The sequence below is a fragment of the Callionymus lyra genome, chromosome 4, assembly GCF_982586985.1.
Source record: "Callionymus lyra chromosome 4, fCalLyr1.hap1.1, whole genome shotgun sequence".
In the NCBI taxonomy this organism is placed as follows: Eukaryota; Metazoa; Chordata; class Actinopteri; order Syngnathiformes; family Callionymidae; genus Callionymus; species Callionymus lyra.
In genome coordinates, this window is record NC_141821.1 from 20631495 (window position 1) to 20653822 (window position 22328).

At 40.3% G+C, this 22328-nt stretch overlaps 1 protein-coding gene across 1 annotated transcript; it reads left to right on the top strand.

Moving 5' to 3' along the window:
• Positions 1-1204: 1204 nt before the first annotated feature.
• Positions 1205-21534, top strand: vopp1b (VOPP1 WW domain binding protein b). The gene is made up of 5 exons (XM_087788107.1): positions 1205-1400; positions 15917-15975; positions 18086-18163; positions 18241-18374; positions 21013-21534. The coding sequence occupies exons 1-5, from the start codon at positions 1350-1352 to the stop codon at positions 21216-21218; spliced, it is 528 nt and encodes a 175-aa protein (XP_087644233.1). The 5' UTR covers positions 1205-1349; the 3' UTR covers positions 21219-21534.
• Positions 21535-22328: the final 794 nt, after the last annotated feature.

Here is a 22328-nt window from a genome sequence, read left to right on the forward strand (position 1 = left end):
CGACGGTATGTGTGAATTCTTCTTACGGATCTTGAAAACGGCGAAGCCACACCATGAGGGCGTCGTGGTATTACAAGTCAGTCATGCTTTAGATGAGGCCGTTTATCGTTTACCCTCCTCACTCCCCGTTTCTTTCTCTGCACATTGAAACCCTCAAATATAAGATAATAACAGACACAAACTATTGCTGGGTCGACACAATAATATGACACTACGAAGCTCATGTGGCCACATGTGGCCCTTTGGCTGCATTAATGTCAAAGTTTGATCATTTAGAAATCCCTTTGATTAAGAACAATGATTTTTTTTAAATGTATTTTATTATTAATTGACTTTCCCTTCTATTGTATCATTCTTTAAGTATTTTAAGTAAATTAAAAATGTGTTTAGAAGAAAAAAAGGTAAACTTTATATAAAATTGTATTTCATTATAAAACGTCATGTCATATATCCCTTCTTGCTTATATATATATATATATATATATATATATATATACACGTATATATATATATATATATACACGTATATATATATATATATATACACAGTATATGTGTATACCAGGGGTGGGCAATTACGTTTCCTCAGGGGGCCGTCGAGACAATAGAAAGAAGGAATATATCAGCAATATATATAAACAAAAACAGTTGCGGTGGCAGTTCAGAGTAAAAGACTGACATAATATATATATATATATATATATATTATAATATATATATAATATAATTTGTTAACGGTTGCCAAGAAACAACATTTCGTTGCCAGTTTCACTGTGTTTTCTGTGCAATGACAATAAAAGAAAGCCTAAAGTCTAACTTGAATTTAATATAAAGAGATTATTATATTAAATTGTTACCATTGTGTTGTTATTTCATTATCATTCTGCCACAATCAGTGTATAAAACCCCACATCTTAGAGACATCAGGGAGGTCGTTCACCTTGACCCGGAGATGACACAAGGGATACCCTCAAACACATTTGTTTTCGGGCCACCTTGACCTTAACACAAAGGTTAAATGTGTGTTTATATATTATTATAACAGGGTCTTGATGTGTTTGTTGCTTGTGAAGTGGCCCCTTTGAACAATCCTGAGGGCGGGGGCGGGTTGAGGAGGGGAGAGGGGGCGTGGCCTAATCCCACATCCCAGACTAGCGCAGTTCCACGTTAATCTGCGTCTGCGAGTGACTGAGGGGGTCTTTCTCTCAAAGTGGTCTTGTTTTTTTTCTCCCCCCCCCCCGGGCCACCACCAGCCGCTGACTCGGTTTCTAGTCTCCGGCTCACGATGCGCTCCTGGCGGCCATAAAGGGAGAAGACTCTCCTGGTCCTCGTCCGCCGAGCCTTCAGTCATGGGGAACCCGCTGGCCGGTGTCGCTCTGACGCTCTGTCTCCTGCTGGAGGTGAGTCCTTCTCCACATCTTCTGGACGATAAGAACCTCTGGACCATCCTCGGTGTCGTGAGGTGTCTCTGCGTCTCTTCCGAGGAGCGATGGAGCTCGTGTGTGTTTATCGTCTAAGAGCGCCTCTCGCCAAACCCCATTAAGGGTTCCCCCGATTTCAATGTTTTGACTTCATACTCATGTGTCTTAGGTCGTGATCGCCTGGAATTTTTCTATCTTGACTTCACATTTAATTTCGGCATATTCCGCATATTAATAATTACATATTTTAAACAATCTACAATGTTGGGACACAGTGGAGTACCTGGGTAAATCTCTGAAGGAGTAGACTTTTTTTTTGGACATTTTTAACATCACCTACAAACCAGGGATCCTTTGTACTCAAACTAAACAATACCTTTCTCTCTGTGTGTGTCTCTGGCCTGGAGTAGTTGCTGTGACTGCACATGGAGACAACAGTCCTGTTTCCTTTGTCCCGCTCTTTGTCATCATAAAAATAATAATAAAGTGATTTATGTCTTTTGACATCAAGTCACATCAATTTCTCCCCTTTTTTTAACCATTACTTTCAATATGTTTTTTTTAAATTATAAAATAAAAGCTGTTTCAGCTTTTAGATCGCACACAAAAATATCATTTTCTGTGCCTAATAACATGTAAAATATATACTTATATGATCAGAGCATGTTTGCTGGATTAAAATGTGTATTTAAATATTTAAAATATAAATAGTTAAACCACTAATAAATACTTTTACTCCACTCTAAAACCTTACAACTGACCCCTTTTGTTGTCTTTTGTCACTTCCTGTCAAAGGTTGTTCACAGAAGTCCTTCAGATCGAGCCGTCCTGATCGTCCTCTTCATGTCTTTGTTCACCTCATCCATCGCCTCTTCACCTCCCTTTATCCCCTCTTCCATTATAACCTATCAACCGCTTTCACGACCTCTCCTCCATCATCGTCGTTCTTCCTCCTCCCTCTCGTTCACACTTCCGACTCTCATCCTCCTCTCATCCGACTCTCACTGCTAGACATCAGTTATTATCATTGTCCTCAAGTCTCCAAAGCACACCTTTAAAAGATATATATTTATAAATTGCTTGGTTAGAGATTATTTGTATTTAACAATAAACTGTTAAATAAAAAAATATATATATATTTATTTAGTTAGAAATTCATGAAAATAAATATTTGTGATGATCCACATTTTAATTAAAAAAGTGAAATGTATGATATTGCATTAAAGGATGTACATTTTTCTAAAGTATATTGTTCAAATAAATACATGAAAGTGTTTTAAAAAGGTTATTTGAGTTCTCTCCGGGTCTGTGATCGACTCCACAGTCAGTACCTGGAGGTGAGTTCGATGCTCGTGTCCTCAATCCTTCTTTCTGCTGGTGTGGAGTCGTCTTTAAAGATCTCTTAAGCTGGAGCTGTGATGTGGTTCTCGATCCTGTACTTCTCCGCCGCTCATGTCTGTTCATACATTATTCACTCTCATCATTATTTCATCTCGCTCAGTCCACTGCACTGTACATCGGATGTGACTACGCGAGTGTGAAGGGAAATCAAGGCCAGACAAAGTTGTGGACTGAATGTTCAGCTGTCTTTGTGAGGGAAGTTGACGCTTGAACGGAGGCAGACGGTGTCGATCGATATCAGTCTGATGCGCCTGAGCTTCGTCATCTGTGAGAGATTAAGGATAGAGATTCTGTATCACCAGATCACAGTGTCGTCCGATTTTGTTCTATAGTGAACGTTCCGAGCTTATCTTAAAGATTATTCTCTTTATCAAAGCAGCTCTGAATTTTGTATTTTTGCCAATGGACTGAAGATCAGAGCACATCCCCCCAAAATATCCACGGATCAGAAATCGTAAATATAAATTAAAAATCAATACATTTCTGTGAGAAATAAAAAATGTCGTTCGATGTTGTCAGAATGAAAAACTACTCCAAAGTTTAGTAAAATAAACACCATGTCATAAGAAAATAGCCTGAACTTTATGGAAAACATTTTTTAGAGTCAAATTATTAATGAAATAAGCTTTTATTGTTTGTGATGTAATTTTATAAACTATATTTAAAAATAAATGGTAAAAAGAAAACTGTAAAAAAAACATGTTGATATTACTCAAGTAAAAAGTATATTTACTTTTTTCTAGAATCACAAAAACCCAGAGACATCTTAACCCTGAGATAACAAAAGGGATACCTCAAACACATTTGTTTTCAGGCCTTCGGGTAATCTTGACCCTGAGATAAAACAAGGGATACCTCAAACACATTTGTTTACAGGCTTTTTAGGTCATCTTGACCCTGAGGTAACACAAGGGATACCCAAACACATTTGTTTACAGGCTTTCAGGTCATCTTGATCCTGAGATAACACTAGGGATACCACAAACATATTCGTTTACAGGCCTTCAGGTCATCTTGACCCTGAGATAACACAAGGGATGCCTCAAACACATTTGTTTACTGGCCTTCAGGTCATCTTGATCCTGAGATAACAAGGGATACCTCAAACACATTTGTTTTTTAGGCCTACGTGTCATCTTGACCCTGAGATAACACAAGGGTTAAAATATTTGAATTGTACCAGTAATTTCAATAGAATAAAATAAAAAAATACTCAAATTACAACTGTCAGTTTGATTGTTTATTCATTTATGTGTCCCACGTAAATATGGTTAAAGTAGTAACAAAGTGTGGCAGTGAGTGTAGCTGGATCATCTGTGTTAGCTCATTATGGAGGATTATGCTAAGTCAACTAATTTAGGTTTTGCTAGAAATGCTAACTCTCTGTGGTCACTGACCAACCAGTGAGACAGACACGGATCACCAGTAATGACAGTGAGTCAGAGGTGGTGACATGACGAGTGTCAGCATGAAATTCTAACGCTTATGACGACGGAGCACATGGTTGTGGGTTAGAATCCTGTTGAGATTTTCTTTTCTTTAGGCAAAGCTGTTCGTGCAAGTATATAAATATATTTACGTGATATAATTTAATTGTCGTGTAAATACTTTCACTTTTTGATCCAAAAAGTGTAGTCATTGAATGATATACCATGTACCAAATTTTTCGAGCTATAAGGCGACGTCGAATACTTTTTTATTTCAATTATATCTTTTAAGTTACTTTCCTTTTTTTATTTCAATTGTATTTTTTAATTTATAATACTTTTTTATTTCAATAATATATTTACATTTTTTTATTACTTTCTATTTTCAATTATATCTTTTAATTTATGTTACTTTTTTATTTCAATTATATCTTTTAATTTATATAACTTTTTTCCTTCAATTATATCTTTTATTTGAATAAATACAGTTATTGCAGTTGTTTTTTGAATTACCTGTGATAAATAACAATTAGAACGACAATGTCCAGTCAAAATATTTATTAAAACATATTTATAACATGAAACAGAATTTAACTTGTGTGTAAACCAGATGTACCTGGTGATACGATACGATTAAAGAATGATTTGATTGCTATATGACTTAATTTTAAGAGAATCGGGTTTAGATACGTGATCATTCGATTCAGTTTGTAGGGGTTTGAGAGTGTAATACTGTAGTCAGTTTTCTTACCTTAAAATTCTGATTTTAACAGTTTCAGGATGTATGCACTGTTCCCTCAATGTTTGTTTTTAATAGAGCAAAATAATTAATAATAATATAAATAACATAATTCAGTTTGTTCAGGCAGAGCACAGCAATGTATTCAGTAACAATGGAATTATGGATATACAAGAATATAGAAAATGTAAGCATTTTCAAACCTTTTAAAACTTTTAAAACAATATGAAATATAAAATGACTTAATACTGGCAATTAATCATCAGTTAAACAACACTAATTTCCCCCCCAACACCTACTTCACTGCATCTATTTAATGTTACTAAGTGTCAAGTTTTTCTTGAGAAATGTTAACGCGATGGTGCGTTCAGGGTACCTCGGAAATCGATGTGACCGCTGCATTTGCCGACGCAAAAAAAGGGGAGAGACACCGCATCGTGAACTCAACCGCAAATTCAATCTAACGCACCGACCGATGTTGCCGCATCTTACGTATTCGAATTGACAAGAATCAGTGAATCTCCACATCCCTGGTGTAGAGCAAGACTACGAAGCCGCACCGGTCTCAGTAGACACCGGGTCAACACGAATGGACCTTCACGTGGACCTCACCGAAGGTCTCGCTCTGACAGCTCGCTCGCTCTTAACATGTGTTGCCGTTGCTTTGGTGATGGTCGATGGGTCTGTGGCGGTCGGCGTGGATCAATAAACAGTCCGGAGAGTGGAAGGAAGCGAGGGAGGAAGGAAGGGAGAGAAGGGAGAGAGAGAGAGAGAGGAGGGACGAACGCCTCGCAGAGATTAAACAGAATTTATAAACTCAAAGAGTGGATTAAAGCGTCAAGACGTGGACACTTCTGGTAACTTCATTGACCTGTGATTCAGGAGAAGAAAAAGGCTTTTCTGGGAACATTTGTCGAGTCAGTCGGTAATGAAGGTTCCTGTTGTGGCTCTTTAGTTCAAGGCAGTCAGTGACTCGTCTCTGCTCTTACCAGGAAGAGGATCAGCTCCTCTATTTCTAAGACCATGGTGTATACGAGCGGCTAAAAGATACGAGCGGCTACAAGATACGAGTGGCTAAAAGATACGAGCGGCTACAAGATACGAGCGGCTAAAAGATATGAGCGGCTAAAAGATACGAGCGGCTACAAGATACGAGCCGCTACAAGATACGAGCGGCTACAAGATGCGAGCGGCTACAAGATGCGAGCGGCTAAAAGATACGAGCGGCTAAAAGATACGAGCGGCTAAAAGATACGAGTGGCTAAAGGATACGAGCGGCTACAAGATGCGAGCGGCTACAAGATACGAGCGGCTAAAGGATACGAGCGGCTACAAGATACGAGCGGCTACAAGATGCGAGCGGCTACAAGATACGAGCGGCTACAAGATACGAGCGGCTACAAGATGCGAGCGGCTACAAGATGCGAGCGGCTACAAGATGCGAGCGCCAAAAAATACGAGCGGCTAAAAGATACGAGCGGCTAAAAGACACAAGCGGCTTAAAGATACTAGCGGCTAAACTAACGAGCGGCTACAAGATACGAGCCGCTACAAGATACGAGCGGCTACAAGATGCGAGCAGCTACAAGATACGAGCGGCTAAAAGATACGAGCGGCTAAAAGATACGAGCGGCTAAAGGATACGAGCGGCTACAAGATGCGAGCGGCTACAAGATGCGAGCGGCTACAAGATACGAGCGGCTACAAGATATGAGCGGCTACAAGATGCGAGCGGCTACAAGATGCGAGCGCCAAAAAATACGAGCGGCTAAAAGATACGAGCGGCTAAAAGATACGAGCGGCTTAAAGATACTAGCGGCTAAACTAACGAGCGGCTACAAGATACGAGCGGCTAAACTAACGAGCGGCTAAAAGATACGAGCGGCTAAACTAACGAGCAGCTAAAAGATACGAGCGGTTAAAGATACAAATGGCTGAAGACACAAGCGGCTAAAGATACAAGCGGCTGAAGACACTAGTGGCTGAAGATACAAGTAGGTAAAAGATACAAGTAGCTAAAAGATATAAGTAGCTAAAAGATACAAGTAGGTAAAAGATACAAGTAGCTAAAAGATATAAGTAGCTAAAAGATACAAGTAGGTAAAAGATACAAGTAGGTAAAAGATACAAGTAGCTAAAAGATACAAGTAGCTAAAAGATACAAGTAGCTAAAAGATACAAGTAGCTAAAAGATACAAGTAGGTAAAAGATATAAGTATCTAAAAGATACAAGTAGGTAATAGATACAAGTAGCTAAAAAGATACAAGTAGCTAAAAGATACAAGTAGCTAAAACAGGAATCTTCTTAAGTGTTGTCAACATCGGCACATGTTTACGGGAACAAGGACAACAAATCATAACCGTTTAGAAAAATCATTTACCTTTTACGCATCCTTTTTTTCTCCTGCTTGTTAATTTCTCACAAATATGTACACACCTACAGAGTGAAGCAGAGCTGATGTTGACCAATGAGCTGTGTGTGTTGTGCTCATGTGACATGGTAGACGAGACAGAGTTTTGAGACATGTTGGCTCTCAGTGATGACTCACAAACTTTTATAAAAGATTGTTAAAAGATACGACAAGTAGAACAATTTTATTCATAATTTGAACTAGAGGGTTTCAAATGTTATTACAAAATATAGTGAAGCTACTTTCTTCACTTGGTCTGGGAAACGTAACCACTGCGATAACAAGATTTTTTTTACGTTTGCTTTAACTTGCGGTTGAATTGACTATTTGAAGAGGGTGAACAAGAATAAGTTTTGGTCTTATAACTACTTGAAGGGCTTTGATGCAATGGGATTAGGAGGTGTTTGAATGGAGACGAACCCTATAGTGGTTATGAAGCACAACTGCCGTAGAAAGTTCAAATATTAAGACGCGCAACTGGTTACGTGACGGTTAGTAGCCACGATTACACATGTAGAAGAGATTGTCAGCGTTGATACCCATGCAAGTAGCAAATGTACCCGGGTCAACACTAGGGAAAGTTCTCGGTTGACTTGATGCAAACTATCATAAAATAGTAACCATCATAAAACCTGGATTGCAAAGAATTCAACACAACTGGTCTCGATAGCGTGATGTTCCACTTGAACCCGAGGGACGATATGAGCAGATTAGAGTGATATGGAGAACAAGTTAACTAAAACGGTCAGAACTTGAGTCCGTTTCCGTCGCTCCAACACGACGTCACTTCCGGGTCTTAATACTTTGCTTTATGGAGACAAATGGTAAATGCAGAGTGTCACAAGACGTTTATTCGCCGCTTCAAGTCAAACAAAATACAAGCCGGCAGCTTTTCAGGTCGATGGCTCCGGGAGAGACGGTCTCAAACTGTAGAAACATCGCTATATTTAAGGCAAATTTCCGGGCCGAGAGGTCCTCCCCCTATCGCCCTATTGGTTCCTTCAAACTCCCTGTGTCACGATCTCCTGTGGAGAGTCCTGCCTACTTTGTTTCCTTTTCTAATCATTCAAATGTTCTTGGGTGGGGTTCCTGTCTCCTAGCCCCCCCCTCACGGGTGTGTGTTTTGATCCACGATCCAAGGTGTGAAAAGGGCAGACAAACAGAAGTTTAAATAACCGTTGTCATGACTCTACGTCTGTTCCAAGCTTGTCTTGAGACAGTGTAAATCAGTCTGAGTGAAATGTTGATTGTGAATGTGTATTCAAACGTTTAAGCTCTTAGATGAAGCTAGTAATTTATACTTTATATTTTGATTATCTTTTAGCATTAATTTAAGTATGGCGTATACGTGTAGTGTATAATAATTTTTAATCTAACATAACGTAGTTACTAATTACTATCGATCTATTTGTCATCCAAGTTTATTGTTTGTTAATAATAAAATGAGTGAAGTGAAGTCACGACTGCTTCTTATCACGATACAACTCTTAGGGACCCCTCAAAGCAGCACTAAGAAAAACACCTCTGGCTCTTCGACACAGTGTTATTGCGACAAATAATCCTGTTGTGAATGAATGCAACTGTCATCTCTGAGCCACCGCTGTAAACCTGTAGGGTGGTCTCTAGCTATTGAGTGATTTCAGAACTGATTAAACTTCATGTTTGTTACATAAAATGACATCAGGGATGAAACGTGAAGCGAGAAGCATCCGTTGGATCCCGAGCTCGTAGGAACATCTTCAGCTCTGTGTTTAAGTGAGTGATTAACATGGACACGGATGAGGTTACGTTGCCCAGTAACCGTGGACACTAATGGCTTTGGTTCGCCGACATTGTCAGCGCTGAACTTTAGAGGGGAAAAAATAAAACCACATCCTGCGGCGACGGACTTCTGACACGTATTGATGGCGAGCGCTTCCTACCTGTTGTAAACTTTAAGAATCAACCTCCAGGCTCTTTGTTTACGATCGCTGTCCAGAGTCACTAATATTGACCTGCTTGGATTTTTTTTCTCTGAAAAGGTTTTATGACTCACTCCCCCCCCGTCTGGGTAACAACAGCCCTTTTCCTTGATGTGATGCGAGGCTTGCTGGGGGACACTGTGGTAGCATCTTCCTTCCTTACTTCCCCGCTGCTTCTCTGGCTGTTGTGCTGCTTCCTCACGCTGCCACAGCAAGGAGCCGACAAGCTACCCGCGGATCCGCAAATAACCTTTGGTGCTGCCATGTTGAGAGCCGCTGAAGTTGTTAAAGCTGCCGTGTGCCCTGGACAAGCCTTCTTGTTGTGTTCGCTGAAGACACTGAATGTGCTTTAGTTGTCAGTTTTATCTTTTTGATCAAAGATTGAAAAGTCTTACATAGGTCCTACACAAAATGAGATTTGCACTCACACCAGATAAGAACAAAGAACAATTATATTTATGAATAAAGAGGGAACATTTTGTCTTGCTCACGAAAAAAGAACAACTGAATAAATCCACAGAAAGGTTCCTCTTCAGCAGGGGTGGGCGATTATAATTCTTCAAGGGGCCACATTAAATTCTGTGAATGTTGTTAGGGGCCGTCGAGCAAAAAAAAAAGGGAAAAAAATCCCTAAAGAAAACGACATTCGTCATTAGGCCCGTGACATTTATTAAGCTTAATAAGCTCCAATTTTTGTGAAAACATTTCTTCAACTAACTTAAAAAAAATATTTTGAGGGATTAATATATACTCAAAAAAGGAGGGAAAAAGTAAATAAGTGTTCTGTGAAAATGTTAATAAATAATAAATTCAAAATACATTTGTTAATGCATTAGAATGATTTATACATGATCATACTTGATCGACATTACGAGGGCCGCATAAATAAAGTCAAAGGGCCGCATTTGGCCCCTGGGCCGCACCATGCCCAGGTCTGTTCGACGGGTAAATACTTTTTTTTCACTTTTAATCAATTCTTTTAATACCTTTTTTAATTTACCAGATGAAAATGTAAAAATTTGAAGTTAAGATTTGTGAATGTGATATTTGAAATATGCTCATTTTTTAAATCTGGGATTAAGATTGATAGATGTATCTTATCTAATGGAGATACTCTTAAATGTGCTTGATGTCTCACACATATTAGCTCCAAAATAATACTGACAGATTGTTTTACTCTGTGGAAAATTAAAAAACAGTTTAGAGCTTAGAGAAGGAAGCGTCTGTTTTGGGGATCGTTTGGGAAGCTGTTTTTTTTTAATGATAACCGATAAATACTGAACGATCCCCGGTCCCACTACAAATCAAGTCCCCCACACAAAGTGTTTACAAATTACCCATTACTTTGACTATTAAAAAAAATAAGCCATAAACATGGTTTAATACAAAGGTCTCATACAAAATGTTGCGACTTTTTTCCTTTGGTGCTTAGACCTGGAGATGCAATGATAAGTTCTACAGTGTCTGGTCTGTATTTGTAACATTGACAAGATAAAATGATAGAGTTAACCAGAAAAATAAATGTATGATGACATTAACAATCCAAAACATGTTGATGTATTACCTCGTAAAATACCTCTCAATCGTCCCTCACCATCTCTATTGCTGAATCTTTCCAGCCAATCAAAATGCTGCATGTGACATCACCAACACAACAACCAGGAACCGCTAAAGAAGACATTTTTTATTCTAAAACCAATGTGGTTCAGGGCGCTCCCTGCTGTGCAGCATTAGTATTTTAAAAAAGGGACGTAGCCTAGAGAGCAACAAGGGTGGGAAGGGTAAATCTGGTTAACTACGTCTTAAGATGGAGAGTATCCTCCGGAGAATCACAGAAAGGAGTTACTGTTAGAATAACTTTATGTTTATAATTAGCGGCGCCAGGAATAAGAAAAGAAACCTTCAAAACTAGAGCAGCTCTGCCTGAAGAAACAAATTGAAAGAAGGTGATGGAAGACGGAGAGATGACCTGAGCAACAGGGGGATAACAATGTTAGCATATATTACGAATGCTGTTATTAGCAAAATAATGTAAGGTTTGTGATGTGAACTGTAAGAAATAACGTTCACAAACAACATCCCAGCATTAATGGAAAACTTTGGTTTGGAAGTGAAAGAATTCAAGCTCAAGGTCATGAAGGACCGAAAATGTCAAGATAACGTGTAAACTCAGGAGCAGATTTTTATTTTCCAGATAGCTTTTGTTTTCCTTAGATCAGCACACAACAAGGTCACACTGTTGTGAATACCAACACCTCACAAGCCCCCAAATACAAGTGTGCAGGTGAGACACTGTAAAGCTGGCGGCTCACAGCTCTGGATAGAGGCACGAAACAAGCCGAGAAAAAAAATGTAGCAGAGGATAAAAACACCAGCATGCAACGGTGGCCATTATTTCCACACGTTGCGGAAGATGCCAAATGAGCCTCCAGGACTACTGGAGCTTGAATGCACCACATGGATCATGACAGGGTTTGTCAGTTGCTGGTCCACACGCAACAGTTTTCTCAGGCCACAACACTACTTTCGTAGGTAATTCTTAAAAAAACCTGTTAAATAACTCTCTGATCTTAGCCACTCGCTCTCAAATGTAGGTTAAAGACGACCACAGAAAACAAGAGCTCTTGGATGTTTTACCAAGAGTGACGGTAGATCTTGTACAGGCCTCACACTAACATCTGCAGGAAACTCCTCTGCATGTTCTACCAGTCTGTGGTGGCCAGTGTCCTGTTCTCTGTGGTGTGTTGGGGTGGGAATGTGTCCAAGAGGAGTGTCAACAGGTTCGACAGGTTGATCAGAAAGGCTGAATCTGTGGTTGAAGCTGGACTCACTGGTGACAGTTGCTGAGAGGAGATCTCTCAACAAACTACTGTCCATCATGGATGATGACAGTCATCCTCTGAACACTGTCATCAGTGAACAGGGAAGCAGATGGAGCATGAATGATCTTCCCATGATGCAACACTAATAGACTCAGGGACTCATTCATTCCTCATGCTATTAGATAGTTGAATTCAGAGTTTGGGGAGTGAAAAGATGATTCTATTCCATGTTAGTCTTTGTATCCTTTTTCTTTGGTCTATGTTCTTTATCTTTAGACTTTGATTGAGTCATCTTGCACTTTATTTTTATTGCACTTTGTTCTTCTTTTTTATTAATCTATCGTTTATGTTGCTGTATGCTGGAAAAACAATTTCCCGAAGGAGACCTCCAGATGGATCAATAAAGTTTATCTATCTATCTATCTATCTATCTATCTATCAAGGTAAAAAAAAAGAACATAATTCATGCATAAGTTTTGACTGACTGACATCAAATTGTAGTTGATGTCTAATGAAATATATATAATTTATTTTGTATCGATGACACAGTTGATTGACAGAAGAATAAGAAGTTACTAAAATAACTGATTGATATAGCACAACTTCTGCTTCTGTTTTGAACATTTTATTTGTATTTCAACCAGAGAATTAAAACACACCTAAAGTCATAGTTCACCCAGAATTCAAACTTCACCCTCATATCGACTACGGGTTGGGCTTATTTTCAGAGTAATCTGTTCCTTTTCAAAGGTAATATCTGCAGTACCGTCATGAACCTGGCTCAATTTTCTTCGTCCAAATAGACAAACTTAACTCTATAACATCCATCTTGCAATAAAGTCTCAACATTAGATTTTATATTGAATCTATATTTTAAGATGGCTCTGGGTAAATATCGCAGTGTAGACAGTCGACACAGAGATCTTGCGCAATATTTACCAGGAGTGTTTTCGTGTGTCTGTGTAGCTTGTTAGCCTTGTTTCATTTTCTGAATAATTCCTCTTGTCGAGGCTTCAATACAAGATGAACGTTACCGACGAGCCGTATGGAGTTATTTGGATGTTTTTAAAAGTAATTTCCCATCATAGCAACCTACATTTTTGCACATTACAACAAAAACATGGATTTCTCTGAACATAATATCAACTCTTAGTTAGAGCGAAATAAAAATGTAACTAAGTAAGGATGGGAGACGGAAAAAAAACAAGTCTTCTTTGTGTCTTTAACGGAATTTGTTTCACAGCTCTCGCTTAAGTGGACGAGGCACTTAAGAAAGAGCGTCTGTCTGAGACGACGCTCGCTTAAAAAAAGCACTCGGCCAGACCAAGAGAAAACGTGGCCGAGAGAATCTCTAATGCGGAGCTTACGGATGTGAACCTCGGGGGACGCTGCTGCAGTCGTTTGTGTCTGCTGTTATCACGAGCGCCGGGGCCGAGGAGAGTCACGTCACACCTGCAAATGAAATCAGACCAAAGTATTTCCAACCTTGATAACGCCACTCACCGGATCTGTTTCCCAACTGATTCTAGATATTGTTCCTTCTAATTGAAGTGTCTTTGTGGAAACACAAGGATGGAAGAACACCCGGAGACGACCCCCCCAACCCACCCTACAACTCGCCCACCTCCCTCTCTCTTCCCTCACCGATGTGATTTCACACACTTCTCTGCAGCAGCTCATCTTGGCTGCATCACAAAGACGTATTTTGACTCAAGCGTATCATTTCAAAGAGGGATAATTAAAGCGGCGCTCCAGACAGTCTGCTCTGAACTGGAGTCGGCGAAGTTCCATCGCTGGAGACGGGAGAAAGAAACCAGACAATGGAATCGTAACAGATCTTCTGTAGAAACGGATCTGAGGTCGAACGCTGCGGTTCTTTCTCCGCTTCCTTCTTTGTTGTGTCGCCTGTTAATATTTACTCATTCAATCATCCCTAGATAAAGTGAGGCTTTGACTGTGTTTATGTGGCCCTCATGAGGTCAGAGTAGAAAGCTGAAATGACAGAACTTATTTACTAAATATTTTATTACTAGTTACACTCTTTTAATTGGTCTATTTCTTGTTCCTCCAAATAAATGTAAATATTTTGAAATAATATATATATACAGTATACAAACTACTGTCCATCATGGATGATGACAGTCATCCTCTGAACACTGTCATCAGTGAGCAGAGAAGCAGAATGAGTGCAGGAATGCTCCTACCCAGGTGCAAAACAAATAGACTCAGGGACTCATTCATTCCTCAGGCTATTAAATTGTACAATTCTGAGTTCGGGGGCAGGAGTGGAGTGAGAGTATCTGGATGTTCTGTTCTATGTTAGTCTTTGTATCCTTTGTCTTTGTTGTTTTTCTTTGATCTATGTTCTTTGTCTTTATCTTTAGACTTAGATTGATTCTTATGTTCTTCTTCTTATTTTATTTTTTATTTATTATTTTTTATTGTTTATGAAAGATTGCTGGCTATTGGTAAAAAACTATTTCCCGAAGGAGACCTCCTGAGGGATCAATAAAGTTTTACCTTACCTTACCTTATATTTATGTTTTGGACAATACCTTGTTAAGAATGTTCTATTCAAATACAACCAGAATTTTTTTTTTAGTATTAAAGCATTAATCAACAAGAGGTACAATGAACATCAAATAAACGTTCCAATAAGCCTTAGGGAAATTATTTCAGGTCCCATATCAACATAAACGTTTATATACATTGATTTTGATCAAACCAGTCGGTGGACCGCATAAAATGAATCGGTTGACCGGACATGGCCCCCGGGTGGCCATGTGAGTGATTGAATTCTAAAACGGTTTCTCAATCTCTGTTTTAATTTGAGCGTCTCTGCGGTTGTGTTAGAAAACTGAAACTGACCTTTAGCAAAAGATTTTGTAATGACATGAATGTGTATTGGAGGTGAAATAATTGTCATGTACTCTGAATTACTACTTTCAAAACTCCCTGTACAGTCATATAAAATGACTTAAATTCAGCACATGCTCTGAGGAAAGTCTGGAACTTGAGTTGAAGTTATTCAAGATATCTCAGTATATTTCAAACAGAAATTGTGTTTCTTTTTACAAAATCAAGGCAACACATTTTTATAAGTCTGCAGTTTTTTCTGTCAGTAATAGTTTGGGGGCAAATGAGTCTTTGCCAGTCGAATTAAGAGAGGGTTTTTTTACGTCTATTTTTAAAAACAAGTTTTTGGATAAAGATGAGATAAAAGAAGACTCTAAATCTACATTTATGGTGTGTGTACTACAGTTTGTGTCTGAGCTCTTTCCATTTTTCAACCTCTATTCTTACTTTAATGTTCAGTTGCTGCATTAAAAATCACTTCATCACCGCCTCGTGTTGTATAGGGATGATGTCGCTGTCTCTCTTCACTGTGTCGCAATAATCCACAGAACAATCGCCGTCCTTGATAACGCTTCAGGTTCGATTCAATGAGCCTCCTCTTGGTTATTGTGAATGTTCTGGGAGACAAGAGCACGTTAAGCTCAGGAAACTGAGACCATTGAGTAACTGTTAATCATCCTCATAATAGAAAATCACCATTTAAGCCGTGACATCATCGGCTTTATGGAACAAAGAAAAGGTTCTTCAACAGCAGACTTTCCTCTGGACGACTGAACAGACTCGCAGGAGTCGCAGGGTTTATCGTGGTTAAACTCATAGTGTGAACGTAGGTGATCAATCGATGTGTACTTACATGGCTCTGTTTGTGTTTCTTTCAGACTGTAGAAGCCAAAAAGTACTGCTGGTACTTCGAGGGAGGATACCCCATATACTTCATGTAAGTACCTCCGCTTCTCCTCCCGCTGTGAGTCGACCAGAGCAAATGTGACGACTCACCGAATTATTATAGAGTCTTGAATCCAACCTGTTTAAACCTGCAAAATACACCTTCCATCCTACTGCGTCTTTATATATCGCAATAATGTAAGAACTCTTCTTCGGCTTGTTGGATCCTCCTTGAAGACCACATTCAAAAGAAATCCGCAAAGTAGGCCTTGTATAAACCTTGTATATGATAATGCTTTGCCACCCAGTCCACGAATCACAGCTGTCGATCACTTTTGACTTTGTAACATACACTTATCATTTAAATACAGTATTGACGCAACCGAACAGCCGCCACTAAATAGAGCAGTGTGTGGAAAGGCATCATGGGAGTTCACTGTTTCGTTGGCAAGTGGTTGCCGTAACTGGTGCCTCATTAGTTCTGTCGTGTTCTTGAAGTTTACCTGCTGAACAATTATGTCTTTCCTGACTAAAGCTTGCTAGATTGTATTTAAATATTCCAAAAAAAAATTAAAAAAGTGAGACCACGGATGGTGATGGCAAGGGACCGTTTACAATGTGGTATGATAACACATTTCGCCCCCTGCTGGCCACCATCTGTTACTCTGCTAATGAGAACCTGTCATGTGTTAAACTCAAGGTCAATTAAAAACAGCAAAAAAACAACCTCACTATACAGCATATCCACGACAAAGAGCACGGACTACGGAGATAACAGAATACAACAGTTACATTTAAGTAACATTAAAAAAAAAATGATTCAAGTCTTCAACGATGACTGTGTTTTCACTCTGTGCAGAAAGATAAGGATGAACAATTTTGGGGGAATTTTTTTTTATCGAAATCCAATTTGTATAAATATTGCGGTTGCAATCCCATAAATAAAACTAGCTACACCAATGAAATATGTAAACTTAGTTTCTTGCAGTATTCAATACAAGCAAAAAAACAAAAAAACATTGATGTTTCTGCCGCCACCTACTGTAGAGTCAGCGTTTATTTATTTTTTAATGGAAGTGTCACTGAGTAAACTGTGTCACTCAAGCATTGAGAGTATTATTTGCTTTTCCTTTGACCATTTATTTGTGCATTAATCATTTTAAACAACCAGTCAAGTACTCACCACATCCTGGTTTGGGGAAGAGAACCAGAGGGACTGAACCACACAGTTAAAATCAGGGTGTTTTGGGGTGTGGTGAGTGGCACGTTCCATTTGGACGGGGGTGTCTTATGAGTGAGCTTTAATTTGTTGTTTGTTCTTTCATTTTTTGTTTGTTCTAAACGTTTTCTTTAGTTAATTAATTTATTATTATGAACAGAGAAAATAGTTTTTGATTTACGAAAAATAGAAAACAAAAATAAGCAGAACTCCCTTCGGGCCTCATCTGTCGACTCCATCGCTGACAATCCTGTCACGTTCTATGATTTGAAAATTGCTTTGTGTTAAGTTAAGTTACGCTCAATTGTTACTCATCATCCCACGGGCCAGCGACAATCCCACATCTGACACCATCTGCAAGGAAGCCAGTTCATTGAGTACACACTACATGTTAGTACCTGCTTGTACTATATCATACTAAATTATCTACCCCATCTTTGAGGGTGAAAAGTACCATATTTTAGAAGTGGGCGGACTGATGAATGATTAAAAAAAAGGATAGATGAAGAGTGTGGTGGGGACGACGGGCGGAGGAAAGTGATGGAGCAGCAGTTAAACCACAGGTAACTGTCTCCGCTCAGACAACGGGGGTGAAGAATCACTGTTGCTGACTCGGCAGCTTCTCACCGCGAGCTCTCTCCGGGGACCCGTTAAGTGACGGTCCACAGAGAAGGGAGTCGTTGTGGTGGTCCTCAGTCATCCATCACCCCGATGTGATGGCCCCCATTAATCATTGGGACCCCCCCCTCCAAACCCCTCCTCATTGGGGCTGTTTTTGCGGCGACTAGAGAGTTCTGGCTGCTGCTGAAGGGAAGAGAATTTCACTGGTTAATTCTTATCGAACGATCTCGGGGCGCAGGTGTTGATTAATGACCCCGGGACTCACTGGGGTGATCATATCTCGGTGACCCCCCTTTCTGATGATCCCTCCGGTGTGTTTTAGATGCCGCTCCTACGAGGACTGCTGCGGGACCCGCTGCTGCGTCCGGGCGCTGTCCATCCAGAGACTCTGGTACTTCTGGTGAGTCGCTCTCTCCCACAGGATTCACCCTGGACCTGTGTCACCCGTCCGTCAATCATCCTCTGTGTTCTGTCCAGGGTGCTGCTGATGATGGGCGTGCTCTTCTGCTGCGGCGCCGGGTTCTTCATCCGCAGGAGGATGTATCCGTCCGCCCTGAGAGACGAGCCGGCCTTCAACGTCTCCTTCACCAGACACCCGGTCAACTCCCCAGGTGAGGCCGGAGAATTTCAGACTTCAAACAAATCACACCTCGTGTTTGATGTGGAAACCCACAACCTTTAGCAAGCCTCAGTAGAGTAGCTAGCTACTTGGAACTAGCTTAAGCTTCAGAATAAATGTTTCTATTTTTTTTAAACTTCAGTTTTTTATTGCTGAGGGATTGGATAAGTTAGTCTAGTCGAGTCTTATTGTAGCTTTGTGATCCAAGACATCCTTACACGGGTCTGGTTTATCCATAAGGAAAACTGAAGGTTAGAACGAGCTACTGTATTTTTAGAGATAGCATCACTGAACTAATGGCTACATTATCGCATGTTGAAGGAGGGGTTAGTGCTGTAGGTCTGTCGCGGCAACTCAAGAGACTTCTTTCCTTTAGTCCACACAAACCTCTTTTCCTTTTTCAAAAATAAGGATGAAAAAAGCCTTTCTATTCGCAACAACAGCGGTCGTTCAGTAGCTTTTTATTCAGCATCAGCTGTAAAACCTTGAAGTATTTCAGAAAATATTGAGCTTGTCCGTCATTATAATACGTTATAATGATACGTTTTTTACTTATTTTATTCACATTTTTTACAAACATTGACATAGTAACAACAATATTGTGGAACTAAAATAATCTGTGTATCCTTTTTGTAAATAACCTTTTTTTTAATCACCATTTGACACAACAACATTTGACTAATAACTGGCAACCCCCGTTCAAAGCACCATCCATCTATGGCAGAGGCGACTAAAGACATTATGGGGCCCCAAGCAAATTTAAATTTGGGACCCCCCCCCTCTATCTCCACAGCACCTGATGCTTCATCATTCTCGAGACTACACTTTGTTTGTATAAGTGTTATATTCATTTATTAATAATGGACAGATCTAGGTCAACAAAATATATTTGAATACTTAAATAGACTGTCTCTACTGTCTACCCAGTAAGAATGTAGCTCTTAGCTTAGCTCACGCCATACACCCCATCAGGTCGGCGTGATCTCTGAAGCGTGTCATGAGGATTCACAGCTCTGCCGGTACCTTTCCGAGTCTTAAGACAAGTGAGAATCAGAAAATCAGAAAACCTTTATTAGTCCCGCGAGGGGAAATTCGGTGAGAACAATTATGTTTGCGTCAGTCAGTCGTGCGGAAAATTGAACGCGGCTCTGGTTGTCGAGTGTTTTCTCGGAGCTGAAGGACTTTTTCTGATGCGCTCTCATGTTGCTTTTGAGTCCTCGTGGTCTTTTTGTATCCTTTCATCTGTGCAGAGCAAGTGGATGAGAACAGCACAAGAACAAGAATCCACAATATAATGTACATCTTTTATCTACATTCAAAGAGAAGCATCTTTTATCTGCTCCTCATGTATTGTGGCGTTAGATTCCTAGAGTCTTTACAGCCAAACAGCCGAGTCAGCACTTAAGCTTAATAACAGTCACCGCCTCCATTAACATCATCTCAGCAGCGACTGAAGACAAGAACCAAGAGGACGGATGTCAAGAGATATTTTATCATGACTAATGACTAATTAATGAATATGTCAAATCAATACAAACGATCAAATCCAGTTTTTATCTGGGATTAAGGAGCTGCACTGTTAGTGTCAGAAGAGTGAGAAAAGGAAATGAGATCATGGAGGCAGTGAGTGAAAGTTAGGAAGTGAGGAGAGACAAATGAAACACATTCAGTCAGAGGCCAACATTATCAGAGAGCAGCGAGTAAAGAGTGCAGGGAGTCCAGAGTGAGAGCAAATGTAGTGATGACTTATCAACAGTTGAACAGTTTGGGGGCCAGGGAGTGAGACAGAGTGGATGAAGACAGAAGAGACCAGGAGTGAGAGACTGACCAGAGAAGGGAGTGAGACAGCATGAAGACACAAGGAGGAGACACAGTTATCCAGGAAGAAGGGACCAAAGACGGGAAACAGGGATGGAAGACAGAAGCAAGGGATTGGGGAGTGAGACTAAGTGATCAAAAAGGAAAAGGACAGAAGAAGACAAACGGGGAGTGAGACAAAGTGATTTAAGAATGGAAAAAAAGAAAGGAGAAAGAAACAGGGAGGGAAATGAAGTGATCAGAGAAAGTAAAAAAGAGAGAAGAAACCAAGTAGGGAGTGAGAAAAAGTGACAAAGAAGGCGGGGAGAGCATCGAGGAAACAGGGAGTGAACAAAATAATGAAAGAATGGGAAAAGAAAAAAAAGGTAAAAGGGAGTGAGACAAAGTCATTAAAGAATGGGAAAAGAAATAAAAAATGTAGTAAGAGGCAAAATAATTAAAGAATGGAAAAAGAAAGAAGAAAGGAAACCGGGAGTTAGAAAAATGAATTAAAGATGGAAAAAGAAACACGAAAGGAAACAGGGAGTGAGACAAAGTAACAAACAGGTGGAAGAAGAAAGGAAACAGATTAAATGAAACGGAGAGTGAGACAGCACACACTCAATTGAAAGTGAGAAAGAGTTGCCAAAAAAATGAAAAAGACAACTTAAAGGAAACGGGGAGTGAGACAAATTGATCAAGAAAGGGCAAAATAAAAAGGGGGGACAAAGGCCGGGAGAGTCTAAAGAAAGGACACACAGGTTGATGGAGGAAGGCTGGAGGAAGGCTTGAGCAAGGAGCGGCACTGAAGTCTCCCCGTCTCTTGTCTCCAGTGTCCCAGCAACCAGGGAGTATGCAGGGCTTCGGGGTCAGCGGGATGGCGGGCGGCGACCCGGCGGTCCCCATGGCACACCCGGCGTACCCGTCTCAGCAGGGCTCCGCCCACATGATGATGACCTCATATCCTCCGCCGCCGTCCTACTGCAACCACCCGCCGCCGTCGTACGACCAGATCTTTCACAACCACGATAAGAAGTAGCGCGGCGGTCAAAAGAGGACGAACTCTTGTTTTTAGATCCATACCTTCACGGCCTCATCTAGTCGGGATTGTTTGTTGTCGCTGCTGCAGCCTTGTTGGACTGACGAGGACGGACCTGAATGAACCCCCCCTCTCCCCCTCTGACAACCTGACACAATGTACCCCCCCCCCCCCACACACACACTCATGAAGCATTTAAAGCTGTTGGTCTCAGTGGAAAGTTGTTTCTCTTGAGGCGAGATGATTAGAACATTTGTCTGCGACATGACTCATGAAATATGTATCAGTAACTCATCATTTTCTAATGAGTTGGTGTGTGTGTGTTGCTGTTATGCTGCTGTAAATACAGAAACTGATGCTTTGAACCAGCCTCGTCTTTGACTGGTCGACTCTTCAATGTCAAGACACTTTACAGTTGAAGTAAGACTATAGTGGAGAAAGGAAAAACAGATACAGCAACTCAATAATGAGTGTAAAGTCAAAAATAAGTGTGGCGTTGCCGAGGAAAAATTTCCTTTTAGAAGAAACCTGGAGCAGAACCAGACTCATTGTTGACGGCCTCCTGCTGTGACCGGCTGGGAGGAAGGATGGGGTGGAAGACAGATGGATGGAGAGAAGAGTGAGGGAGGATACAGTGAGAGAAAAGAGGAGAGTATAGAAGAGTCCATGAAGGTGCTGGAGAGAACTCTGGATCTGACGACGTGGTGAAGATAATGGATCAGCAGCAGCTCTGGAGGTGAAGTCCTGGAGCTCCGGGGGAGAAATAAAAAGTGTGGAGTTTAAACTGCACAGGTGATGAATGTATTGCAGAAAAGAAGGATAAACAGAGCTCTGTGTCTAAAACTCCTCCAGCATTCTCAGCCTTTTGCAGCTAAGATAAACAGAAAGGCTAATTATAGGCTTTATCGAAAAGTAAGGTTTTAAGATTGTTTTTTAACATAGAGAGGGTTTCTGCCCTCCGGGCTGAAGCCAGTAGTTAGTTCCACAGCAGAGGGGCTTGAAAACTGAAGGCCCTGGCTCTAAATCTACATTTAGAGATTTATGGTATAACTAATAGATCTGAGTTTAAGGATCGTAAGGTCCTAGAGGGTTGATAAGTTTGGATTAGAT

Bases quoted from the DNA above. Each gene is read 5' to 3' on its own strand.
- vopp1b (XM_087788107.1), top strand. From the start codon at position 1,350: ATGGGGAACCCGCTGGCCGGTGTCGCTCTGACGCTCTGTCTCCTGCTG. The intron at 15,976-18,085 runs GTAAGTACCTCC...GGTGTGTTTTAG, and splicing joins GGATACCCCATATACTTCAT to ATGCCGCTCCTACGAGGACT. The intron at 18,164-18,240 runs GTGAGTCGCTCT...TGTTCTGTCCAG, and splicing joins CAGAGACTCTGGTACTTCTG to GGTGCTGCTGATGATGGGCG.